This window comes from Equus przewalskii, chromosome 22 (assembly GCF_037783145.1).
Source record: "Equus przewalskii isolate Varuska chromosome 22, EquPr2, whole genome shotgun sequence".
NCBI classification, from domain to species: Eukaryota; Metazoa; Chordata; class Mammalia; order Perissodactyla; family Equidae; genus Equus; species Equus przewalskii.
In genome coordinates, this window is record NC_091852.1 from 43,616,738 (window position 1) to 43,644,536 (window position 27,799).

At 39.9% G+C, this 27,799-nt stretch overlaps 1 protein-coding gene and 1 long non-coding RNA gene across 13 annotated transcripts in view; one reads left to right on the forward strand and one right to left on the reverse strand.

Annotated features, from left to right (window-relative positions):
- C9orf72 (C9orf72-SMCR8 complex subunit) overlaps nucleotides 1–26,352 on the reverse strand; it is a 31,489-nt gene extending 5,137 nt beyond the window's left edge. The window contains exons 1-10 of one of the 10 annotated variants that reach the window (XR_011531748.1): nucleotides 18,819–18,902; nucleotides 17,327–17,526; nucleotides 16,914–17,009; nucleotides 13,919–14,406; nucleotides 12,752–12,811; nucleotides 9,186–9,281; nucleotides 8,398–8,462; nucleotides 6,127–6,199; nucleotides 3,910–4,026; nucleotides 1,051–1,584 (exon numbers count right to left, since the gene is read on the reverse strand). Coding sequence is in view for 8 of the 10 variants with exons in the window: in XM_070590575.1 (XP_070446676.1) it covers nucleotides 1,349–1,584; nucleotides 3,910–4,026; nucleotides 6,127–6,199; nucleotides 8,398–8,462; nucleotides 9,186–9,281; nucleotides 12,752–12,811; nucleotides 13,919–14,362 (1,091 nt within the window). In the remaining 2 variants the exon portion in view is untranslated. Of the gene's footprint in view, nucleotides 1–1,050; nucleotides 1,585–3,909; nucleotides 4,027–6,126; nucleotides 6,200–8,397; nucleotides 8,463–9,185; nucleotides 9,282–12,751; nucleotides 12,812–13,918; nucleotides 14,407–16,810; nucleotides 17,010–17,326; nucleotides 17,527–18,438; nucleotides 18,913–19,081; nucleotides 19,196–26,332 lie in introns of those variants that run through there. The other 9 variants (XM_070590575.1, XM_070590574.1, XM_070590579.1 and 6 more) reach the window with 9 other exon arrangements.
- Nucleotides 19,094–24,391, forward strand: LOC103550282 (uncharacterized). Of its 3 annotated transcripts, XR_011531750.1 has the most exons (4): nucleotides 19,224–19,535; nucleotides 21,077–21,221; nucleotides 21,344–21,493; nucleotides 23,320–24,391. It is a non-coding gene; the product is annotated as an uncharacterized lncRNA (long non-coding RNA). The 3 variants fall into 3 exon arrangements; XR_011531749.1 differs by lacking the exon at nucleotides 21,077–21,221 and having other exon boundaries at nucleotides 19,094–19,230; XR_011531751.1 differs by lacking the exon at nucleotides 21,077–21,221 and having other exon boundaries at nucleotides 19,243–19,535.
- Nucleotides 26,353–27,799: the final 1,447 nt, after the last annotated feature.

Here is a 27,799-nt window from a genome sequence, read left to right on the forward strand (position 1 = left end):
TCCCCACAAAAAGCTCTCAAGCAATCTATCAGAAAAGAAAAAAAAAAATACTCAACACTTTAGGACAGAAGAAAACGTCTGGAGGCACAGAGTGATTCTGAGAACTTCTACACATGTACTGAAATGACCAATATGTGAAAAATTAGTAACCTGGAATTCCAACTTTGACCAAGTTTTTCCTAAGCCAATTCCCCTCACACTTTCTAAGGAACCAGCTTGGAGAGCTGGGAGAAGATGGGCCCAAAGTAGCCGTCTTCCTGCACCTGGAGCACAGGAGGCTGGGGGTCCCTTGGACACGGTGCTCCTTTTCTCTTTCGGTCAGCGCCTTCTGTGTGGCTCCTGGTGCCCCACATGTCTGCTGCCTCAGCTCCAAATTTTTCTTAGAAACACAGGACAGGGTTGGCTGCTCCAGTTGTGCTGCTGCTTTACACACTCAAACCGGATTATTCCAGTTAACATTTACTGAGCACATTCTGTGTGCCAGACACTGTAAACTAACTAAAGAGAACCGTGATAGTATACCACATTTCTTTTCCTGATTTCAGAACATCCTTTAAATGTTTGCTTGGGGTTTTATAATTCAGATTTATCACCATTTTCTTCTGCCCTAACTGGGTCCACATTCAACATTTTAGTATTACGATTTTTCTTTTTAACTTACTGATCACACTTTAGGGTAAGAAAGGAATAACACAGTAAAAAGTGCAGAGTAAAAGAATGCTCTATTAATATATTTTGACAGTTTTGGTGTATTTTATATTCATACATCAAGAAAAATAAGACAGAATTATTTCTTTGGTTTAGTTAATAAACCTTTTAATGACTTTAGTCTACAAGCGATATTAGGGCTGGGGCTGGGGCTGTCTGGTTGGTCACTGTTTTTCTTTTTTTGTTGAGGAAGATCAGCCCTGAGCTAGAGATCAGCTCTTTTTGCTGAGGAAGACTGGCCCTGAGCTCACATCTGTGCCCATTTTCCTCTACTTTATATGCAGGATGCCTACCATAGCATGGTGTGCCAAACGGTGCCATGTCTGCACCAAGGACGTGAACCGGCGAACCCCGGGACACCGAAGTGGAATGTGCGAACTTAACCGCTGCACCACCGGGTCGGCCCCTTAAGTAGATATTTTTAAGGACTAACCTAACCTATCTTACGGGAAATACAATTATATTAAGAAAAATAGACATTTAAGAAAAAATGCTTGATTAACCAAATTATTTCTTCAAGCATAATTCTCCTAGTAATATTTATTTCTTTTTAAATGCAGACTTCCTTGTTTTTACTCGTAAAAGATACAACTTCATAATACTGCTTAACGACAAAATCAAAAGACAGGACATTACGTACAGATCAGGAGTGAAGCTTTCGTCTGTGTAGATGATGGTGTCCTGAGCCATGTCCTCTTCCGAGGTGGCCCTCCAGAACGCTGTCAGCTCTGACCTCATGTATCTGCGCTGATTGTAAATATGTTCATGACAGGGCGGCATCTGCTTGACGGTGTTGACATCCACATCTATGTGTGTGGTGGGATAGGGAGCATACATGACTTGCCGGAAGGGTAGCACAAAGCTTCCGGTTGAATCCTGTCATAATGACAAGAAAATTTACTGTCTTATATGCCAAAAGATATGAAGAATTTTTTTTAATGAAAAAAAAAACTGGCTTTGATTTAGCAAATCCATCTCTAGAAATTTATCCTAGGAAATTAATCATGATTGTGTGCAAAGTTTTAGTGATGTGTGCAGTACAGTACTGGTTTAAACAGTGAAACAACCTAAACATCCAAAAAGAGATGTGATTAATAAACATGGTTTATTATTTAGCTGCTAAAAATTAAGTTGCCAAAGTTTATGTGTTGATACTGAAAAATGTTCACAACATATTATGAATAAATGAGGTTAAAACATGCAGAGTATAATCCAATTTTGGGGGAATGGGAGGGGAAGATATGAAAAAAATACAAACAGAACAAAAAAAAAGACCAGAAAGCTATATGATACTGGCTCAACACAAGGTAACATAAGGGAAGCCATATTGTAGAAAAGAAACACGATTGTAACTCTGAATGACCTCTGACTAACTGACCCACCTGAATATGCACCCACCAGGAGACCCACCTGCTCTGTAGAGTCTATGATCTCTGCTTGTGCATGTACCGCCCAGCTGAGATAAGACGCTATCTTCATTCCTTTGAGTTCCTTAGCAATGTGATGACCCCCAAATGGAGAGTCTGTGCTGACAGCTATCATCCATGAAAACTGAAAGATCTGGTGTGGTGACTCCTGGGTCAACATTCCTATCACCCTCCCCTATAGCCCACTGGCCTGTATAACTACTTCAAGATTCTGTGCCCCCCTTCAGATGGTTCTTTTGGACATTAGTCGGCCATCTTCCCTCTTGTTAGCAAGCTGTGATAAAATGCCCTGTCTCTGCCACCATCCTGCCTCTTGTCGACTGGCTTTTGTCTCACGGCGAGCAGATTGTGCCCTTTGTGCGGTAACATACATGCCAACATATCAACGGTGGTTATTCATTGGATTATGAGATTACAAACGACTTTTTATTTTCTTCTTGATTGTTCATATGTTCTTTTAAATCTCAATGAATATGTATTTTTATAAGTAAAAAACACACTTCTTTCCGGGTACAGTCAGTTGGGTACCAGCTGCCATGTCACAAGGACCTACTGTGTATGAGGCAGTGTGGTGTGTGCCATCAACAGAAGACAGAACCGACACAATTTTTCACTCTATCATCTTTGTAAGTAAACCTTTTTCCATATATAATTGCTTCCTTAGGATAGATTTCCAGACGTAGAAATGGTAGGTTAAATCTTTGAATATTTTTAAGGCTCTTGATATATAATGTCAAAGTATTTTCTAGAAGTCTGTATAATTTACACCTGCATGGAAAACTCTTAAATATTTTTTCATTAAATTATAGTTTCAAGTTTTCCTCTATGCATCCAGTATAGGTCCCTTTCAGGGATAAAATTATATGATTAAATGAGAGAGTGCTGAGGAAATAAAAGTACTAAGTATCTTATTATGCCTTTGATAGGAAGAAATTCCAATTTTCAGATTTGTACAATTCAAATCAGAAATGAGTTCTTTAAGTATTTTCTGTATTTAAATACTATTATTGAGCTCATAGCATGCACATTATTGAAAACTCAAAAGCTGAATACAGTTTTTATTTGCAACAATTTTTCATATTTTTTCTTTCATTTTGCTATGTATATATCCTCAAGAAAGCAATCACTGTGACAAAATCACAAAACCATTAGGAAATCTCTTTCTTCACGTCTTTGACTATTATTGAAACATCAATAATACAATTCTGGTAAAGTGAATAATTGTCTTTCCCACAATCATTGAAAATAATTGCTAATTTACATGTATCTGTTTTTTTCCTTGAAAAACAGGCTAAAGTAGATAAAAGAAAAATGTAAAATAATTTTTTCTAATACACACATGTAAAGGAATTCCTCAAATCCACTTTTTAAAAAGACAGGAAGCAGCTTTAAATTTTTTTTTCAATAAATGAATATGATACATAAACACAAAATGGTAACACAAAAATTCAAATCTGTTCAATAAAAAAGAAATGTTCCCATTTCAGATGTGTGACCTGATTCAAGTACATATTGAAAAAAAAAATAATCCTGAGGCCAGACAGGCAGCTATAGGAAACCAAAGAGAAACACAAAGAAAGATATTCCGTGATGTTTCACTGATACTAACTATAAATCCACGGACACACACGCTATGCTCAGACCTGTGTAAAGCAGGCGGCTCCTTGGCATACAACATGAGATGTACTAAATGCTAATATTCAAAATATATTCATAAAGAGTCTCAAAAATGATTTTAAAACATTGGTTTCACTGTGATAAAGGGAAGCTATACCTTTAGCAGACCTTGTACAAAGAGCCCTGACTCGTATTTGAATGATGATTCTGCTTCACATAATCGGGAGCATTTTCTCTCTGCTGGAGTCAGAAAAAGGCATAATGTTCTTACTATCTGTAAAAAAAAAAATATTTTAGCATTAAAATATGAAATAAAAAGGCCACTGGTTTGCTTATGAAAGAAACTTGAATAGAAATTTCCATTGTTATTGTCAATAAAATACATCCGGAGAAATAAGCATTCCTTAGTCCCCTGGAATAGTCCGTGGGATATAACAGTTGTTGCTTAAAATAGGGATTCTGTGGTCAAATAAGCTTGAGAGATGCTGGTAAATTTACTGTACGATATCTCAAAACCTCTAACATTTGAATACATATTGCGACTCTCCAGGTAACTCAGAGAATATGCAAACTTTCTCAAACTTATTTGACCATGGAACTCTTATTTCAGCAGGAAATAATGACCCAATATAATTATTGATTGTATATCTAAACTGAGCAGCAAGTGTTTTTCAAACAAGAAAACAATTTTGGACAAGAAAACTAAATGCACTTAAATTAGGCAGAATTATGGCTTCTGTTTAATAGTTCTCCATGTGAAATCCCACTGTAATGAGTAATAGTGTCCAAATCCTTCAACAGAATGAGAATTAACTCTATCATATTTGATTTGAAATAAGCACATCACTGGTTGAGGTTTAGAAACCTATGATTCTAACAGGATTTGATCACTAGCTCTATTAGGAAAAACAGAAAGCCATGTAACTACACTGGAATTCAGACTCTATTCAGAGAATTTTTATATCAAAGCAGTGGCTTTCAATCCAGAGCAACGACAACCTTTTTCTCAAACTGAAAGATAAAAGAGGGGCCGGCCCCATGGCCGAGTGGTTAAGTTCGTGCACTGTGCTTCGGCAGCCCAGGGTTTCGCCAGTTCAGATCCTGGGAGTGGACATGGAACCGCTCATCAGGCCATGCTGAGGCAGCGTCCCACATAGTACAGCCAGAGGCACTCACAATTAGGAGATACAACTATGTACTGGGGGGCTTTGGGGAGAAGAAGAAGGAAAAAAAAGAAGATTGGCAACAGATATTAGCTCAGGTGCCAATCTTTAAAAAAAAAAAGCAAGAAAGCAGCACACTTGTTGGGCTTCTGTGTACATATTAAAACAAAAAAATCCTTAAAAAAAATAAAAAGGATACAAGAGAAGCTATTAAGTCAGAAGAGGATGTGGGATGAAAAAAATGTTTAAAAAACACAGAGCCCCAACCACAGAGCCCTTATCCCTCCAACAAGGGACTGGGAAGTCCCTCTGTGAACCTGAGGCTTCGGGGGACACAGATGGAAAGCTAGCTACCTTCTCAGGGTAACAGAGATAACAAGAAGTCGCTGGATACAACACAATCATAGAAGTAAACTAATCTTTCATAAATGGTTGTATGAGAAATATTATGTTGGTAAATTAAAGGTCATGTAAATATACAAGGTAGCTTATTACAGAAAAAATTACAAATAGATTTGTCAAGCAAATAACCACTCCTAACAAATTTCCTGTGTAAAACTTAAGAAGAAAATTTAGGTTTAATTAAATTGATAGATAGGTGCACTTATCTCTTCCGATTTAATGGTCAGCGAAGAAAAACAAAAAAATCCCTTGCTTTATTGTCTAATGCTTGGAAAGAAACCGTTCATTAATTCTTTATTAACTCATGTAGCACTGAAGGAAGTGGTCACAAACGTTATTGAATAAAGTATAATCTCCATCCACCACTTAATAGCACCAGGTCCCCAAAAGGGGCAGATACAGGAGAAAAGCGCGCTAATGAAATCAAGATAAATGACCAGATAACATTTCTTTGGAATTAGTACCAAAACTACACGGCTATCTTCATGTTTATTAAAGACAACACTGGGAAGTAGAAGACACATTTTTAAAAAAATACCTGATTTAAAAATATTCTCAAAACCATTTATACAAGACTGAGACTGGTATTTATGAATTATCGAAATTAAACTGCTAAATGGCTTCTTATTCAAACAGCTTACTTTAAACTCACTCTTGCCACACAGGGTGCCGCAGTAATTTGGTCAGATTATATTGCCTCCTTATACTATTAGACCATCTTAGACGGCATCCTAACCTTTAAATTACAATCCATGATATGTTAGCAGTATTAAAAATCAGATTATTTGCTAGATTGTAAAATAAATTACCTTGTTTACTTTCTCTGCACTGCTGCCTACTACGACAGAACAGCCGCAGGTCTGCAAGTGTGAGCTAATGGCACTGTAAATTGAAGAGAGAAGATGAAAAACATTGGCTGTAAAACACTTTCACAAACTAAAAAAAAAAAAAAAAAAAACATAAAGGCAGGCGAGCTTCAAATAACTGAGGGGAGCTTTGCAGGACGAAGACCAAAGCTGCATGTCTGATGCCACCTGTATGTCCACAGTCCTTCACATTTTCCACACGCCTTTCAGACATTCTCTCATTTGAACCTTAAAACAACCCAGTTGGTAAAATATCACCATTTTGTAACGGAAGCAACGGAAGTGTAGAGAGCTTAAGTGATTTATTTAAAGTCAAATGGCATTAAATACAGCATTATGAATGGCTGACACTAAGCAGAATCAGGACTCAAGTGCTTCTGATTCAAGCCATGTAAGGTTCTAGGTTAAACACACTCGTGCCCTTGAGATTCCATCATGAAGACAGAGGTAAAGACTGTGGACATAAAGCAAGTACTTTATCCTTTCACTTCTCATTAAAAATATTAAATTTCATAATACACAGTTGTAAAGAAACACAAAGTAGATGAGACTATACACGTAGAGAGAGCACTTAGCACAGGGACTGACACATAGGCACTCAATAAATATCGGCTATTATTAGTGCTATTCTCCTTAGAAGAAATATAGACAATCTTAGCTATTAGCTATTATTATCTGCTTATACTGTTTTAAGTGCTTAATACGATTTGTCTACTCAATGCCTACAGCAACCCTACGAAGTAGGTACTATTATTATTATTCCCATTTTACAGATGAGGAAATGGAGGCACAGAAAGTTCAGCAGCTTGTCCAGGCTCACATAGCAGTAACCCAGGAAGTCTGGTTTTAGAACCCACACTCTCAAATACTAAAATCTACTGTAAGATGGAAAGGATCAGTACAAATATGAATAATTTTCTCTTCTAGGCCTAAATACGTTAAGTCCATCCACAGTGCAACTTAATTTGAAAGGGTTCTGTGATACTGTGATTTATAAGAAATATATATTTGGTTATTCAGATATTTCTCAAATATATTTGGTCTTCATCAATAGGTTCTGGGTCACAGCTCTCAAAACCCTTGGGATTTCCTAAGTGTTGTCCGTGATAAAGGTGTCTTTTGTCATGCGAATGAGGTGACTTCTGGAAAGCACCTAAGGATGGGGGGCTGGCTGCCCATGGAGCCAATCCTGTGATTAGAGGGTTCGAACTTTCAGTCCCACCCCTTGACCTGGGGGAGGGGAAATGGGTTATAGGTTGATCAATCACCAATGGCTAATGATTTAATCAATCACGCCTATGTAAAGAAGCCTCCATAAAAACCCAAAAGGATGGGGTTCAGAGATCTTCCGGGTTGGTGAACACGTGAAGATTTGGGGAGAGCGGCACGTTCAAAGAGAGCATGGAAGCTCCGCGCCCTTTTCCCATACCGTGCCCTCTGTGTCTCTTCCACCTGGGTGTTTCTCTGTATCCCTTATCATATCCTTTTATGATAAACTGGCAATCCAGAAAGCAAAAATGTTTCTCTGGGTTCTGTGAGCACTCTAGCAAATTAATCAAACCCGAGAAGGGGTCATGGGAACCTCTGGTTTACAGCCAGTGGGTCAGAAGTCCAGGCAACAATCTGGACTTGTCGCTGGCATCTGAAGTGCAAGGAGGGGTCCTTGGAACCTCCAATCTGTAGCGGGTTGGTCAAAGGCACACGTTAACAGCCTGTGCTTGCGACTGGCATCTGAAGTAGGGGGAAGAGAGGGACAGCCTTGTGGAATCTGACGTTGTCTCCGGGTGAACAGTGTCGGAATTGAGATAAACTGTAGGACCCCGTGCTGGTGTCGGGAGCACTGTCTGCTGGTGTGCCTCACCACCCTCGCCCAGGCCCTGGAACTGAGTGCAAGAACCCCTTTAGGTTCTTAGTGTAGCTTTAATGAGAAGTAAAACAAGAAACCAGAACCAAACAAGGGACCAAGCTTTCGTGTCTGGGCACTACGGAAACTCAGCTTCTTTAAATATTAGTAAGAATAACATCAAGTATATCACAGACCTATTAAATAAAAAAATAACACAAAGCTAAGTAATAGCTGAAATACGGAACATTGTGCCTAGGATAATCTGGGTAGGTATTCTCTTATTTTCGCCTTTCCAAATCTTGTCATAGAGGAGCACAAGATTTGTATCTGCTTCATCCAGCTTTTATGAAAAGAAACAAAATTCTTACTTGAGAAGGAAGCCTTCATGACAACTGTCACCAATATCATCATCGTTGAGAACAGTATCGGCTATCTAAAATGCAACAACAGCAACAATTATTCTGGCTATAATACAGTGTTGAAATCACTTTTTAAATACACAAGTTTTCCGAAGTCTAGGTTCAATCTAAGACACTGCCCTCATTTGTGAGCATCAAGAATCCCCGTAAAACCACCTCTGAGCACTACCACGCAAATGTGAAAGCTGGCCAGGCAGGCTGAGCAACAACTGTTAGAGAACCACTTCCTCCTCTGAGCCGTCAGAACCAGGAGACAAATCATAATGACGAAGTCAGACAGCAACAAGAGTTTCCGAAAGACTTCTCTGTACTTGCACAGTGTGCGATTCACAATGTCCTCAACAAACGCTTAAGGCAGCTAGATTAGTGACTATCAGCAAACTTCCATTAATTGCCACTGACTGTACACGGCTTTGTTACAAAAAGTACTGCATGAAATACTGATTGCTTCTATGAGGTCTGGAATTCTGCCACTTCCAGGAAATACAAGAGTGGTGAAATAAACTAAATAAATTTAATTTTATCATACTAACCAAAACAGCCTCTGTTTGGCCATAAAATTCAGGATTTTAAGTGTGTTTGTTAACGTGGCTAATACTTCATATGAATAGTATGTACGACAAAAAATGCATACTGCTAAACTTAGAACATTACTAATATATATAATAGTAATAAAACTCAAGGGAACTGATACTGGGTATCACTGCTCCTGTTTAATAATGTAAGTAAGAGCTTACATCTATCTCTTCAGGAACACTGTGTGATTTCATAGATGAAAGCAGTTCCATGACAGGAATTACTTCTCCAGTAAGCATTGGAATAATACTCTGACCCTGCACAAAAAAGCAAAATGAGGTGAAGAAAATCGCACAATATAGGATAAGCTGGGCAATAAAAAATTAGAAACTGAGAGCAAAGAATAACACCCTTTGATAGAAACACTTAATAACTTGTTAAAACAGAGACCTAAACAAGTCCACTACTACAAATATTTCTAAAGGATTTACATGTTATTTAAAACCCATTTTCATTCTTCCAAGAATAATGTTCTTTAATCAAAATGGAATCGTTGGCTCATCATTTACTGTTACATGCAATAATTAAATCACCATGCCACATTTAGAAAAGATCTCCTCTGAAATTTATTTGAGATATAAAAACTCTTGTTAATTACAGGTCATTGACGCATTTTATATTTAAAAATGAGGAAAGTGGGGCATAAAAAGACTTTGAAATCCTCAGCAGAGAACTCAGTAGTAAAGTCTGAATCAAAACTCAACCTCCATATTCATAATAAGGTATAATCTACCCAGAGGCAAACCCACATACATTTTAAGAATCAATAAAACAGACAAGTTTCCTTTGAAGTTCTTTCAAGATACTACCACTATTTATTACATCTGAAAAATGTAATTTTGAGGAGCTGGCCCTGTTGCTGAGTGCTTAAAGTTCTGCGCGCTCTGCTTCAGTGGCCCAGGGTTCCCAGGTTCGGACCCTGGGCGAGGATCTCCTTCACTCATCAGCCATGCTGTGGAGGCAGCCCACATGCAAAATAGAGGAAGAATGGCACAGATGTTAGCTCAGGGCCAATCTTCCTCAAATGAAAAGAGGAAGCTTGGTAACAGATGTTAGCTCAGGGCCAATCTTCCTCACCAACCCCCCGCCCCCGCAAAAAAATTGAAATTTGTAGTTTCTAGAATAAAATTGAAAACTCAATATAGAACACTACAAATGTAGAGCATCTCCAATATGGCTGGATCCTTCATTTATTCACTACCAACACCACTCCCCCCCAATTTTTTGACCATCCTGAATACATACACTTTCAAAGAGGTAGAAGAAATTGTCATATGTTTAGCGATTTTAAGCTAAAAAGGCTTTTAAAATCACATATTATTTAAAATCAATCTAACAATATTTTTTCTCACATTTCTTGAAATGATTTTATTCAAACTCTTCACATGCATCTTCAAATTAGAACCTTAGTCATCCCTAGACTCATTTTTTGAGTGATCAAATCAAGTTTTTCAGAGTCCCTTATCAAGTAAGTTGCTTGAGAATTTAAATGTGATGCTGTCTCTAGAAATTTTACCCTAAGGTAAGGTAAAGGCCTCATGCATCACATAGATTTTATTATTTAAAAAATTCATCCTGTATTAACCTCCAAACATTACCACTCATTGTTTCTGCCTTTTTTTTTTTTTTTTTTTGGTGAGGAAGATTTGTCCTGAGCTATCATCTCTTGCCAATCCTCCTTTTTGCTTGAGGAAGATTGTTGCTGAAGTAACACTTGTGCCCATCTTCTTCTATTTCACGTAGGACACTGGCACAGCATGGCTTGACGAGCTGTGCTAGGTCCATGTCCGGGATCTGAAGCTTTGAACCCCAGGCCGCCAAAGCACAGCACATAAACTTAACCACTACACCACCAGGCCGCCCCCCCACCATGTTTCTGCTTTTTAAAGTAATTTTTTAAATGCCTATTTCCAATTACAATCAACACTTGCAATTCAACAAGAATAATGACCAAAGCTGTGTTAAATTTGCTTCCTTGTAGAGCGACTTTATCAGATGACAGCTATAAGCATCCAAACTAGCACTGACTGAAGTCGTTTGAGACTAATGTGTCATCCCCAAATAGTATTTCTTCATTCAAAATAAAGTCATTGAACCACACGATGTGAGATTTCCAAGGACTGAGTTATCAGGCAGCTCCTTCTTTTCAGAAAGGATGATTGTGGGAAATACCTTCCCTCAGGCGTAGGCGTACATGGTACGTCACACACGCTATCTCAGACATCTAGCATCATAAGCGAATGGATATGCTCACTGAAGCGTTAATAAAAAAAATCCTACAAGGCCGAACATAGAAGAGGCTCTGAAAGAAAGTCCCTCAAGTTTCTTTTCCTCCTTGGACTTCTCTAACTTGAACTTCTCAGCAGGAGCATGTTTCCCCTAGAAAACCCTCCAGTTTGTCCAAATACACAGAAGTGGTGGGATAACATTTTCAAGAGTCCTCAAAAGAGAAATAAAAGTTAATAGCGGTAAACTTTATTAAGTACAGGTTTCTGGTTGGAAAAAAAATCCCAGTGTAAGTAGAGTTTCATTGGGTCCTAAATTTCCTTATCCTGAGCTAGCTCTCTAATTACTGCATCCCTAGCAGGTACCTCCAGAGGCTGGAAAGTAACCCCGCCACTTGGCACCCTGCTTAGTGACCAGCAAGTAAAGGCCAGGCTTCTCTGGGTAAAGGAAACATTTTCTTCCAAGTCTCAGACTTTTCCCCAGAATTACCTCCTCTGGCCTGGAAAGTTAGTCACAAAAGTACAGACACAACAATTTTGTAAAGGAGGTCATTTTATAGGGTTTTGTATTTTCCTTGTTTATGTCCCTGTATTTTCACAAATTTTTAGAAAGGTTATTGTTTAAAAGTAGCATTCCATCTCAGGCATGCTGAAGAGAACCAGAGGAGAGGCCATTCAGCCATGCGCAGACTGGAGTTTGAACAGCTGGCCCGTGGAGGGTGGCCAGAGGCAAAGGGAGCAGAAGGAAGGAACCCTTTCTCCACTGGAGAGTCCCCTTCAGGAGAACTCTTCTGCCCTACACTGAAACGGTTTGCATTGAATTTCTACAAGGGAAGCCATATCCTTGCAATCATGCTTCTCAAACACCGGGGCCTGCTCCCTAAGGGTCTTCAAAGCCACCGGACAAAAATGGCCTGTTCTCCTAGAGACTTGCTATTACCAGAAGGCTGACGGGTAAGGTGAGCAATGTCACTGGCAAACTGTAATACTAAAACAAATAGACACATCCTAGAACAAAATATAAATTGCATGAGTTTTAAAGACACGACATGAGACTTCCAAGAGATACGATGCTGAAAGCTGTGCCTGTCCTCTGAAACATCTTTGGGGTACATTCACTTCCCTCCTGGTACAACGACTTCTGCAGAAATGTTTGAGAAGCAATATCTTAAAGAAAATCTCATATAAAACTTAAAATTTTTACTATGAACGAGTTTTTCAAAACTTATTCTTTGCAAACAGAAAACAAGGTAACAAAATAGTGATTTGTAGATGCAACTATTATCCTTTACTTATTTAACTCTTCAGGTCTAAGTGGCGGAAATTTTCATCCAGTTGATTCCACACATCTCCATAAAGGCCTTGTTCATTCTCAGGCTCACTCTGTCAAAATGACATGGCTTGAAGGCCCTAAATAAATTAGCCCTCAGCCTTATACAGGCTGAGGCCTTACATAGGCCGTGGGCTCCATGGTGGTTGACAGCACACAATCTGCACCTTACCTGATCTTCCATCCTCTCGGTGCCTTCTAAGACTATTTTCTGGACATTTTCTTGCCTTTCCTGAGCAAGAGAAAATTCATTAAAATTAAAAAAACACAACATTTTGATACTTGCTTATTTTTTACAATACAGTTAAATGGCAAATATGTTCTTGTAAATTCAGTTCATTGGAAAAATACTTTCCACTTTATGGCAGGAAAAAAGGGGGGGGCAGGAAATTAACCCAACAAATCCATGCTCTCATAGACAATACAGAATGAAATAAAAACGCCTTTTTTTTTTTTTTCCTGCAGTTAAAAACAGATAATTTAGCAGAAAACAGTCAACGGGACATCCGAATAGCTTTACAAAGGAACTGATGATTTGCACTTTTCAAATTAAATAAGATCAAGCTGAATCTGGGGCTTCCTGATTTTAAATGATTTTCATAAACATATAAGAAATAAGGAGCAAGCCTGCCAACACAGCAAAAAACTATTCTTTTAAAAGATACAACTTTTTCTTACTATCTAGTAAAAGCCGTATAAAATTAATAACACTTTAACGGACTTCTATGTTAGTATCAAACTGCTATGTAGACATGAGAATTAAATTTGTTCTTTAGATCTTATTTAAATATAAATATCACTATATATTAAACTATAGGATTTGGGGTAACAGTAATTTCCTCTAGCTCAATCTGCAAAATTAAAAGGAATATCTCCTAGAAACCACCTGGTCTAACCTCCTCATTTTATGAATTTTAAAACTTGGCAAATAAGTTAAAGGGCCCAAAGGTTATGTGGCCACCACTTATGAAACAATTGCTTTGAACTGCTTGTACCTACACACAGCAGTAAGTGAAACAGGGTCATGCAAAGCAAAAACAAAAAGAAGGTTTGGGGGGGCTCCCAAGACAAACCTAGACTCTAAAACATTATGTTGTTAATTTCTCTAAGCTTTAGCTTTTTATTTGTAATGCGGAGCCATCATCTTCTACCTTCCAGGGTTATTATGAAGATCACTGACTTTAGACTAGATCTATCTGTATCTAGTAAGGCAGACGCAAAAAACAGCTACTGTTTGCAGTTTATTGCATACAATTTCTAAAAACTAGATATAAATCGATCAGAAGATAAACTTTCAGTGGCTAGGTTAGCGTGATTAATAAGCTCAAAAACCACTCACCTTGTGCATCCATATCCTTCCTTTCCTGATAATGTGTGTTAACCTATCAACACACACTCTGTGAAGCGGGAGGTAGAAGCTAAGTTCCGCCTGTGGAAGTATAATTGATAGTCCATATGTGCTCCTATCTCCATTCCAGTTTCCATCAAAGATCAATGAAACAATAATCACTCCTTTTTCAGACAAGACAAAAAACTTCACATCGATAGCCCCACTCTCTGCATTTCGAAGAATTTCTCCATTTAGGGTGTGGTTGGCAAGAAAAGTTATTTCTCCATCGCTGAGAAGTACCTGTTCTGTCTTTGGAGCCCAAATGTGTCTTACTCTAGGACCAAGAATATTGTCCCAGTAAGCAAAGGTAGCTGCTAATAAAGGCGATTCACCACTTAAGGCAATCTCTGTCTTGGCAACAGCTGGAGATGGTGGTGGACAGAGATTCGACATCACTGTATCCCAACTGTCACATTATCCAAATGCTCCGGGGACATCTAAACAGTGACAAACAAAACCAATGATTAGGGTCAGCAATTTCAAAGTCATCCGCCAAAAACTCAAATGACTTAGGCATATGTGATTTTCTCCTCTTCAGACAAAAATGTGAAAGCATGCCTCTTACAGGATAGGCATTCAACCAGTACAGCAAGTGCACATTAAACGCTGACATGATGATAATTTTATGATCATAGTAACTCGTCACTTAGACTCAGGGCATACACTTAGAACTCCAAAATAAGAATGAACTAAAAAAGGGCCTCTGAACATTAATATGAAATAGTAGATATTAAAGCTCCTAGAATAAATCCACATTGTTCCCACATATTCAGTCTATGTACAAGTCTAATATGATTTGATATTTGGTTCCTAAACCATCGCAAACAAAGAGGAGCAAATGGGGAAGGGGAGGGCTCAGCTAGGGACCATAACACTTGTTGTGGGTTGAACTGCGTCCCCACAAAATATGTGTTCAAGTCCTAACCCCTTGTATCTGCCAACGTGACTTTACTTGGAAATGGGTGTAATCAAGCTAAGACGGGGCCACCCTAGAATAGGGTGGGACCTAATCCAATGACTGGTGTCCTTATAAGGAAAGATCTGGAACCAGGCAGACACAGAGGAAACAAGGCCACAGGAAGACAGAGGCAGAGACTGGAGTGATGCAGCTACAAGCCAATGAACACCAAGGATGAGTGGCAACCACCAGAAGCTATGAAGAGGCACGGAAGGATTCCTCTCTGGAGCCTTCAGAGGAGCAGGCACCCACTGACACCTTATTTCGGACTTCTAGCTTCCGAACTGTGAGAATAAATTCCTGTTGTTTCACACCACCCAGTTTGTAGCACCTTGTTACGGCAGTCCTAGGAACCTAGTGAAACATTTGACAGCAGAAATACCTTAAAGCTGCCAAAAGGGCAAAAAAAAAAGACAAAGGATTGCAAAAACACAACCACCTAGAACAATAACAAAAAATGAGCAAACACTGGTTATTCTCAATGAACTCTCTGGGTATCGGGGCACTAAAGCCCAACAATGGTGTTTAAAACGACACTGAAACATCAAGACAAAGATCCAGACATTTAATATGCTCCTCAAGAAAGCAGTGTAGCATTTTATCATCACAAAGAGAGTTCTATACTAAATGGCTAAAATAAAAATACTTCAGTTATTTAGCACATGCAGAGAACCAGATGACTGCATGGGCCCTGTTTAAGCCTTTCAATCTACTGAGAAAATAGAAGAGCAAAGAGCCCAAGGTCACAGAGCTGGGCTAGAATCCAGACTCTTGTGTATCTTAACCCACTCAAACATAACACTCTAAAAGTGTACATTCCATGTGAGATTAGTGTAAAACGAATCAGTCTTACCTAACTTTAAAATTACTTGTGTTGAAAGACCAAGAATGAAAAAGAATTATGACAATTTTGTTTAAGCAAGTCTAAAATTGTGGAATCTATTCCTCACAGTGGTAAAGGATAGCAGTTAAGAAGTGAACTATGATATACCTATCTTTGTATGATTGCTTAGGGACGCAACATTTGGCCTATAACTAAAATCATGTCAAAATAAACCATTTTACTTAAAGAATTTTATCTACATCTTGTCAAGAGAGTTCAGAGACTGATGAAAAGCAATGACTTTTATTTTTAGAGTAGTAGGTGAGCACTTCTATCACGGATGTCAAGAGTAGGTTTACAAAGCTTGGCTAAACACGTTACAGTAAGAACTTGCAGAAACGGTTTCACATGAAGGCAGTTCTCCTGTGTGTATTTTTCATTTCAGAAATTTATTTAGGGAATATTTACTTCTTAATGTGTTATATCAATTTAACAGTCTTAAGAGACTACACTGGACATAAGCTTCATAGCTTATTTAAAATATCCACTGTTTTGGATACAATTTGAACAGTTTACAATGACAGAATATAGGAATACAGTTTGAATTGAAACTGTAATGATACTATTGTCATCATTAACAACAGCAAACTAGAGGCCAAGGAGATGAATTAAGTAAACACATGGCCATAAAATTATACTATAACATATTTTTCTTTTGTTGTTTCTTTTAGGATAGAGAAAAGGTGAATAATCATAAAGGCAATATTATAACTCAAACATTTCATCATTACACCGAAAATAAAAGCATTTCCTAAAACTGAATGGAGGCCTAGGGCAAAATCTGGTTGGGTTATGGGAAAATGTTTTACCTGATTGTGAAAATTAAATTATTTAGACCACTAATTACATTCAGTTTCACTGCTAGTATAATTAGAAAGAAAACAAAAGACAAGGATCATGTTGGATTGTCAGCTTACAATCTCCCCAAAAGGAATAACTTGAAAAATGAAACGTCACAGAGAAGTATAATTAGGAGAGTTGTAAAAATGATTTTACTAACACTTAAAGTCATCATCTCTGGTGAGGAAAATCCATATATACAAATGTGGCTGAAAAAAAATCAGTTCAAAACCAAAAGTCTTTTATCTACATATCTTATTTACATGTAGTTGGCGACTCCAGAGGGTTATCGAACATTAACCATAAGTCTTTTGAGGGAAGCCAGGATCCAACTTGGGTGATGCGGTGGCTTGCCACTCCTGTAAACAAAGAACAGGGTTCATGAGGATGTTCCCAATATACTTTCTGAAAATAATCCAACATGTGCAGACATAAAGATTATATTAATTATCAGCTGTTACAACTGTTAGCAGAGTGGTAAGTTTGAAGCTTTGTTTTTTCTTAAACTTTTGCTAATAATCAGCCATCTCTTCTCCGGTTGGTATTTACAAACTTGGTTGGTCCACTGCTGTTGTAAATCAGAACTCTACCACCACAAAGCCCACACTTCTTGCAACCATGCTGTCTGTTTATTTTCTCCCAGTCCGAAGAGAAGCAGGGTCCTAAACTAGCCCACCTTCCAAAACAGGAGCTGTCCAGGCCAACTTTAATGACAGTGAACTGCTTGTAACTCCCAGACTGCAGCATGTTCTCAATTTTTATCAGGCCAGACTCAGAGATGAAGTTCATGATATCAGCATCAGGCTCGCTCTCTCACAGATTGCAAGTTTCTCAGACAATGGCCAATTTCTTTCTCTGACAGCAAATCTTGGACTGCTAACAGAGCCAAATAAAGAGACTATTTTACCAACTTTATAAGGAAAGGAAATCTTTAGCTCCTATGAATGGTTTTCTGGAGCAGGTTAGTGCTGGCTTAGGCCATAATCTGGTCTATGATTTCTCTCATTTCTGTCTCACATGTAAAAAGAGCATTGTCATCATGAGGAAATTCCCAACAGATTCAGGACTATCCCAGGCGCAAATCTGGGCGAGGTGCTGGCAACAGTAGCTGCATCACATAATACTATCGTATTTCAAGGATTCTGACTCCATAGTATTAATCGCTCATATACTATATTCTTGTTTCTGTGATGCTTCCATTATGTTACAAGTTTTCTAAAGTATGAGAAAGATGGTATCTAAGAGTATTTTCCAAATTAAAGGTAATGCCAGAGGTACTGTGTGTCCCCTTGCTTTGCATCACAGGTGAGGGATGGGCACAGTTTGAATCGGAATTTATCCACTGGCCACAACCTGTTACTTTGCTAGAGCCCAACAATCTCCACTGTTTCTGAAAGAGTCATCTCTCTCGGGCAAGTGCGTCTCCTGACTACAGAGACTAGGGGAGTTCCCGGGGACCAGCCAGACCCCGCGTGGACACGGCAGACGTGTAATCAGTGCACTTCTTTCCGCAGCTGATACCATCAGTCAAGTTATGCCCAAGTCACAGTGGTCACTTCCTTTAAGTAAGTCTGCGTAATCACGGAGCTGTGAAGCAAGAGGTCGTGTCCCACGGAGTGGGAGCAGAACCCAGGCTAGAACTGTTGCCCAAATTTACAAGGCATCAACAATCCTTAGAAACCTGTACTCAAATTCTGTAGGCGAATACTACAGTACGTCCACACCGCCATCCCACCCGCATCATCTCTCGGACCCCGATGTGGGCCGGAGCAGCCGCGCACCCCCTACCCTCTGGCCTTCCCCCAGGCCAGGCCTCTTGGGGCCAAGGCTCTCTTCCCCCGAGCCCGCGTCGCAGCGGGTCCTCCCGGGCTCTCGCCAGGTCCCCGGGGAGGCGCCGGCTCGGGGACTGCGGGCGGGAACACGGGGAAGGGGTCGGATCCCCATCCCCTAGTCTCCGCGCCGCCGCTGCCGGGAAGCCCGGGGCCCGGATGCAGGCAACTCCACGGGTCGCCGGGCTGGAACACCCGATGCCGGGTTTCGGGCAGGAAGGAGAGGGGAAAAGAAAGGACGAGCCCAGCCGAGCCCCGGACCGATGCTCTGCCGCCGCTCCCGCGCGGTCCCGGCACCCCGACCCCAAACAGCAGCCTGCCCGCCAGCCTCTCACTTACCCACCAGCCGCCGCCTGCGCCGCCGCCGCCGCCGCGGGCGCACGGACCGCAACCGCAGCCCCGGCCCTCCCGCCTCGGGCCCCGCCCCGGCCCCGCCCCCGGGTGACCACGCCCCTCGACCCCGAGCCTGCCTCAGGCCGCAGTTGTTTCCCGCCCTGTGTTCCTCTGGTTAAATATTATCGATCTTTCCTGGTTCACCCACCGCGAATACCGTGAGAGCAAGGGGAGGGGAGAAAAGGCGGGAAAAACAAAAATAAACACACCTCCTCAGCACACAGCTCTGCTCTCTCTAGACCCCGCCCCTAAAGGGAAGGAGCGGGCAGCAGGCAAGGCTGACGCGTCCGGCGCCATCTTTCAAGTGGGCGGAACGAGTCGCGGCTGATGCGCCCCGTTTCCTCGTGGGACACCGTAGGTGCGTCCTGGCATTTTCGATTTGCGATTCCGTGAGCACACGGGGCGTGTGAGAGGGGCGGGCCAGACTGGTTCGATGGGGCGCTCTGGGAGGGTGTTGGCTGCAGATGTTAACCGAGACAGACAGTCGTGTTCTTAGTGGGCGGGCTGTCGGCCCCGGAAAGCAGGCGGAGTTGGTGGTTGTGAAAGGTGTTGTTTGTGCTTGGCAGGGAGTGGGCGCTTAGCAAATATTTGATGAAGGAGTGGATTTGTCTTCGCCTTAGCACACGGTTAAGTACACTGTAACTTCGCCGCAAATCCGGTTAGGTAATTTCCTTTTCCCACGATACGTAGTCACCCCAGTTTTGTCTTCTTTACGTGCAAGCATTTTCTCAAGCATGATTTTCACACCTTTAAACGTTAGTTTTGCCAATTACACGATGTGGATGAGTCCGGTTTTTTTAACCTTTGAAAACGTACTGTATGATTCTTTTTTAAACTTCGAGTTAAATTAGCCTTTTGGTCTGCAAGTGTGTATGTTCAGGTTATTCGCTACGGATGAATGGCACAGTATTTGTCACCTTTAAAAATCAGCGCATCTTTATCATTCACTGAGGAAGCAAAGGAGGAATAAATACACAAAGTGACTCCCCAAGCCTATACCCTCCGCAGGATCAGACCCCCAACCCACTGTGCTAGACTTCTAACGCCAAATAACTACCATTTTTCTAGTTCCTATTGTGTGTTTGGTACTGTGCTCCTCAGTCTACGTGAAGAATTATGCTTAATCCTCCTGCCATATCTAGGATATAGATATTGTCATCCAGGTTTGTGCAATTTCAGGCCCCGCTGTGTCCTGAGGACACTAGGCTGGTACTGAGTTGATAACAGCCCTTGTCAGATAATATGTATAGGGGATAATACTTATACCCCCAGTTCAGAGTAAGATTGAGAGTCGGAATAAGCATCTGGGGGAGGAATACAGTACCAAGAATAGTTTTTCATACTTCAGAATTTTGCCTAGAGACAGCATAATTTCCCTTGTCTCCAATAGATTTCTGGTTTTGTGCAATATCAACCTTAGAACAACTATACAGAGTATGCTAAGAGAGAAATAATCAAACGCCAAGGCCTAGATTCCGCCTGACCATGAGACATAAGATATGTAATGAAAGTGGGTCTGTATGCATGATGCTTTGTGGCTAGCGAATGTGAATTATTTCCCCCACGTCTAATCAAACAATTAATTAGGCATTATGTAGCAGTAGCTTGTATGTCTTTCAAAAGATTGGAGTAAAAACACCAGGAGGGAAAAAGTAATTATGACTTAGTACTGTGGTCCATAGTATTTATATGCGGAGAGGTGTGAAATCGGAGAGCAGATATCCTAACACACATCCCTTCTTCAGGGAACCAAAGAGAAATGATACTCAGTATGTGATAATATGGTCCATATTAGCAGCACCAAAGGACAGCGTGAGAGGGCCTTAACCCTTACCCCCCAAACTCTGTTCATCAGTCCAAATCATCTACCCTGAATAACTGTTCCATCTAAGTGAAAACAAGTTTTGCTATTGAAATTTACCTTCAAGCAAGAGCCCTAGTCCCCCATTTCCAACCAGAATGAGTCCCTAAGACCCTAGTTAGAATTTTTTGAGCTATCCAGTTATCCACATAAAATTAATGAACAGTCATACAAAAAAGCTCTCAAACTAGGGGAGCAGTGAAGCACATGGTTAAGAGCTTGGCTCTGGTGTCAGAGCTGGTGTAAATGTTTCTGCCTTTGATTAGTTATGAGGCAATGGTAAGACTTCTCTGTGCCTCAGTTTCCTCAGCTGCAACATGGCAAGTGGAATAATTTTTCACAGGATTGTTATGAGGCTCACCTGAGACCAAGCAAGCTCTGAATTCTAGACCAGCACATTCAGGAAATGGTGGCTCTAATCTCAGTTTTCATGACTACGCAAGAATAATAGAAGCAATCACAAATGCTGCATAAACCTCTTAAACTATGTACGTATTTATAATCCCAATAAATATAATATCAGAACCTAGGGAACATTCTTGCTACATCACAAATGTCAGTTATTGTCAGGAAGCCTTTCCCCCATCCTCTCTTTATTAATGTATTTCAGGAATGTATTGTGTGCTGCTTCAGAGCTGGAGCTGAGGACTTGTTGATTACCTCCCATTTACCAAATTACAGCAAATTAGATTGAACTGTGACTGGCATGTGAACGACCTGATGTTGGACATGGATGAGGAATATTGCTCTATAAACCACAGTGAGTTTAATTTCTTTTAAGTAATGAGATTTTATGTGGTTGCCTTAATCATTGCAGACTTATCAATATGCATTTTATGGTACATTACCTTTTGGTTGGAATATGAATGAGCCAACACCCAGCTGAGGTACTTCTGGTTGGAATCTTAGTTCCTGGATATATAAAGTTAGTTCTGTGAGCTAGTGTGATATAAATGTTTAGAAAACTCTAGTAGGTTCATGTGTGAGCTAAGTTTATAGTTCTAATGATGCACAGTGTAGGAAATGCCTCTGCAAGAGAACATCCTGAGGCTCCAGTATATATTTCTTTTCAGATCCTCCTGGGACTCACCATTCTATGAACAATAAGCTAGTAAGCTTCTCAGTGAGAGGAATCACATCCTCAGCCTGGTATTAACCTCTCTTCCTTCCATGTTGGTGATCTGCACCTCACAAGCAACAGTCGTGACTGATCTAAAGCCCAAAATAAAGAGTTCCCAGGGGGAGGAAATTCCTAGCTCGTTACAGCATCATAAAACACACAAGAAAGAGAACAAGAAGTAGGAAGACAAGTCTACCATTTTCTTAAATCTTAGACAAGATCATGAGCTAATTTCTTATAGAGGAGGACAGATTTTGAAGTTGTATTTTGATAAATTTGTCACAATTTAGATGCAATCGGCAGCGCTCGGTGATGGTTTTGGTGCTGCTCTGTTGTACGTCTGAGTCGTGGTGGACCAGTAACATGAGCGGCAGCACTGTCAACAGCAGTGGCTCCCTCTCTAGCCACGCACTTCCCAGACCCACCGCAGAATGCCCTGAGCACATCTGCCTGTGCTTACCCCTCTACGTGTAACTCTGAGCAGTTTTTGGATTTGTGCTTGTACTTTATTGTACTTAGGAGGGTGCTGCGTTGAAGTAGCTTCTTTAGTTATTTCATGTGTGACTTCTGCCTCTCAACTTTGTCACAGGCTGTTTGAGACCCAGGGCAGTGGGCGTCCAAGTTCATCTTCTGATGCCTTTGTCTTTCACACATATCAGATGATTGGCTGATGCCAGGTGGCTGGTTGAGACTTCACTCCCACTGCTCAGAATTATTATCCTCAGGCCAGGCTTCTGTGATGCAAGCGTTCTTTCAAAAATAGCTTCTGTCTTTGTTTCAGAGTCGGGGTCACTCTGATGTAAATTGGGTGAGAAGCCGTGGAGGAGCTCACCTCCCTTTTGTCATCACTGTCATCTTCCCTGTCTCTCTTCTCCACACCATTTCTTTAACCCGACAGAGAAATATAAAACCACAACTAATGGATCTGGGCCAATCTCAGGTCACTTAGTTTGAAAATGTTTTGACATCTGGGGGGTTTTGACATCTACTCTTTCTCTTCTTCAAAATTATCTTGACAGACTCAGCCCTGTCTCTTCCAGTGAATGTGAGGACTGACGGGCCTGTAAACTTCCACAAATAACCTTGGAGAGCTTTGCATCGGAGTTGCATTGACTTTATAGATCCATTTACTGTCTCCATTTGCGAGCGTGGTTTCTCTCTCCGCTTACAACTTCTCTTCTATTCGTTAGTTAGCTTTTAAATTTTCTCCAAAAGGACACTTCCCATCTTTTGTGAGATTTTCCCAAGTTATATTCTAATTGTGTTGCTACTGAAAATTGTTTCCTCTAAAAATGACATTTTTAGTTATTTGTTGCTGGTGTTTAGTAACGCTAGTTTTGTATGTTTACCTTGTATTTGACAATCTTGCTAAATGTTCTTACTGGTTGTAAATAACAACAAAACAAAGAAATAAGCCCCAAATAAAAGGTGCTAATCATTTCACTCCTGTGTTTCTCAACTTCCAGTCGCTGCCCGTTTCCTGTAGTTTCCAGCACGACTCGAAAGGCTCTCCACGATCTGCTTCCAGCTGACTTTTCAAGGTGTCATTCTTCCCGCGCTTTCCCCATGTTCCTTGCAGATCTGCGAGTGATTACTGCTGTGTAATCACCCACACAGTTCCCTCAGCCTGGAATGCCCTTACCTTTCCAATTCTGTGTGAAGAAATCTTATTAACTGCAGCATCATGTTGCTTCCTCCAGGAAGTCTCCCTGGATTTCCCCAGGTAGAATCAATGTGTCATTCTATTGTGCATCCTTAACCTCCACTGTTAATATAAAAACCAAACTCTTTGTATTTATACTTTACATTTTGAGGGCAAATAATGGTCATATAATACTGAAGCTAGAAGCTATTAGAGATAGTTAGAGCAACACAACATAGGGTTTAAAGGCATCAGCTTTAGGCTTGAATCCTGGCTCAAAAACTTTATAACCTTGGGTGAGTTACTTAACATCTTGAACCTCAATTTCCTCCTCTTGAAAATGAGGTTGCTTTGAAGATGAAAGGAGATAATCCATATAAAATGTTTGCCCTGATACCTGCCATGTCGTAATTGCTCATTAAGGTTGGCCACTATTATCACATGGTAGATGCCCAATTGGTGTTTGTTAAATAAATCTATTCCCAATTCCCAGTTTACAGATGAAGATATTGAGAGGGCAAGGAAAAGGGACACTCGAGCTCACACTTGAGATCCGTAACCAATGCCTTTGTGCACCAGCAGCCGGGTGAGAGCTCTTTCTGCTCTATCAACCTAAGGCGGGTAGAAGTCATCTTGTCACTAGACTGCCACTTGTGGACGGGGACCTTGTCTGATTCACCTCTGTCTGCCCCTTGCCTCTAAGCATCGTGCCTTGCTTCTTGTAGATTCTCGGTAAATACTGAATGCAATTTAACTTAAGAAAGTTCCCATCAGAAACAAGAATAAATTAGGAAAATTCCTTTAATCAGTGCATAGATTTGACTTTGCAGAATTTTACTAAGCTCCAGATATGGCACATGATCAGGTGACATTAATAAAGAAAAGCTTAAATTGAATGTCATTGCTTTTTTTTAGGTGACACAAACTGGCCACTTAAGCATCAAGATTTCGAGATTAGAGTAAACATTTCATATCCTACCAACTGAAAAGGATAAAAAATTCAGACACATTATTTTAAACCTGCAGTTGTACCCATGGCATTAATCATCAGTTTCAAATTTGATCATGAAAGATAAGCAAGTATTGCCTTTATGGAAGTAATGGAATTTGCCAAGTTCTTATCATGAAGGTTAATTAGGACTCTGTGAGAGCAAGCAACTGAGTCACAGGCAGTAAGTCTGTTTTCGAAAACATAGAAAGGGATGGATTGTCATGTCATTTTTTTCATCTTAAAATATGTAGAGAGATATTCATCTTTTTAGTAGCTTGCCTGGGAAATTACAGAATGTCTTTTTGCCATAATTAAGTTTTTGCAATTTTTCCTATGAATTACAAATATACAGACATGATAAATAATTTAGTATAGAACAATAAACTAGATGGATAGATGAGAGGTAAGTTATTGCTATCAAATCATAGTATTAGCTCTCCCAAAATTTATTTTCCTGCTTATAAATGACTCATTCTTTGCTTGCTCATATTCCATGTGCAGAGATATAAAAGAGAAATAGTGCTCGAACATTGCTGATCATGTCTCAAGACTATCACTTGCTTTTACAAGATAGTGCATTAAGAAAAGAACGAAAATACTGCATGGAAAATGACATAAGGATCTAATTCTGAAGCACTTTTTCCACTAAGGAACTAAACATTATAAGTCAGGAGATGTGCACAATTCTCTTCTGAACACAGAGGAAAAAGAAAAGAAAAGCAAATGTTCCCTTTGATGAATAGCAAATAGCTAACGCTCTTCTGGTTTTGCTACACCAAGATCCAGGTATCTCCCACATTTCTTAACAGTTCTTACAAACTGCTTGTGTATTCAGCTAGTATTAAAAGAGAAAAAAATACAAATGAAGAAAAAGGAAAAAGAACAAAATTGCAGTCAAGACGATTTTAAATGCCTAAATTATGTCATGGTGAGAAAAACACCACAAAAAGTGCAGTTCAAATTCATACTCGGTCGAGGGCAGCTTGTATACTGTCCAGTTCAGTGGGCCAAATGCTTGTTAAAATTAATTATTGTACAGCAGCTTTCGATCCCTAAGTAGAGCTCACAGAAAATATGCTTGGAGTGAAGAAATGCAAATTGGGTTAGGAGGTAATTTTATACTCTAGGGACAGGGTTTTTTTTTCATTTCACATTACTGCATGTTGGAAAAGGTTCATTGTTATTTATAAAGCAGAGCAAGCCCCAAAGCCAGTCCATTTCCAATCTCATTGTCACTTTCTACCTTCCAAACACCACTAAATTCCCAAATGAGTAGGCTAATTCTTTCCTTACACAGCCATAAAACTTGCTTGGGGTATTACTAGCTCAGGTGACAGCACTTTATTCAAAATAATTCTTATTCTCCAGGAAGAGCATTCAAACACCTTATTTCTGTGTGGCCATAACTGGTGGGAGAGAAGTAGGCCTGTGTCTGGTTTATCACCACTGGATTGTGTTTCTTTGAGCACCTTGGTGCTACAATAGTGGGGACTACTGAAATTCTTTAGAGTGTGTGCTTAGAAGACAATTATTGTTCTACTTATCAGTTTACACATTTAAGAGGCACTCCTGAAAATGTTATTTTTCAATTGAATTTGGGTCAACTAGATGATTAAGTGGTACAATTAACATAAAACGCGTAATATCCTATTTTGCAGTTAATCTAAACATTATTACCTAATAATTATTTTAAATGCAAAAGTGATAAATGTTTGTTTGGAACGAAGTTAACAACAAGAACAAAACATTATTTACTCCCTTTTCCTCCCCCTCCCGCACCTACACTTCCTGACTCGAAATTAACTTAAGGCAGAGCGATTCTTCAGGAGTGACCAGTTTAACTCACGTGAGATGGATTTGTCTGGTCTGCAGGGTTTTGAGGCTGGCAGTAGAACCAGTGGGTTGAAGATAGGAGATTTTCCATCTAACATTAGAACTTGCTGACAGTCAGAGTGGATCAAGATGACAATGGTAGTGAGTTCCTGTCACTGGAACGGTTCAAGGGTGGGCCAGCTGTCCAGACAGGCCATTCAGGTCTTAGATGGGTGGTTCCAATCCTGAGAGTCATGACAAATGACTCCTTTAAGGACATGTTCCCTCTTTTCATCACTGTGGCCCAAAGAGCATTTACAAAGTGAAACCTCTCTGTAAGTGTAGGAACAGAAACTTACAGTTCTTCTCCTGATTCTGGCCAACCCGTGCTGAGAAACTGTGAAAGCTGTCAAAGAGAAAACCTGCCCGAGATGATGTGAAATTTTAAATTGGAAAGGAATAAAATAAAGAAGTGAGACTGTTTAAAATTGTGAGTTTCAATATAACTCTTATTTCTGTGTACTACTTCTGTTTTAAGAAAGGACCAAGATGACCAGGGAAATCTAATTTTGCAGTGTTACTCACTTTTTGATAATTGAGTAGAAATGATAAGGCATGTCCTTCCAACTTCCCCCCACCCTCTAGCCCACTTCAGAAAAATCAGTACAATCAAGGCATTCTGAAAAAAAAACTTTTTCTACAGAAAAAGTTCTGTAGAAGAACTTTTTGTGAAAAAGGTTTAATTTGTATGATGCTAAGACCCAGTTCAAGTTTTACTTGCTCTGAAGCATTTTTGGATTAGTTCAGCCAATGGGACTTTTTCCTCTTCTGATCTAGAAGCATTTTTCCTTCAGTATTTATTTAGCCCTCTTCTGCAGTACAGATAGTTATCTTTTTATCCATATGTGTTCTGTCTCCCCTAAGATCCTATTCACACTAGACCTGAGGGAGGAATGTTCAAAGTCAAAGATGGTACCTTTACTCCAATATAACTTACAAACCAGGAGTTCCCTTCCTCCCCCAGCACCCACCAATGCAGAACACTGGGTCTAACACATTGATGCTCGTAAACACTCATTGTAGTTGGTTTGAAAGTGTTACTGTAGTACTGAACACCAAGCTTTCTGCATAGCTTGGTAATCAATAAATATATCTTGTTTAATTTAATTTTATGAATAGATAACATGTTCACATGTTAAAAAATCAGAATGATACTAAAATCAATACATTGGGAAGTCTAGCTCCCACCCTCACCCACTCTATTCCTCCTACCCTTTGTAGGAAACCACATTGTTCTATTCAATTTTTGTGTCTGTCTAGTATCTCTTTATGTAAATGCAAACAAATATATATTCATATCACTTCCTTTCTTAGACAAAAAGTCTCGTATTCTGTGGCCAGTTTTGTTCTTTTTTCACTCAACCATCTATCTTCCTTCTGTGTCAGTGCATAGAGGGCTTCCTCATTCTTTTTTTTTTTTTTTGAGGAAGGTTAGCCCTGA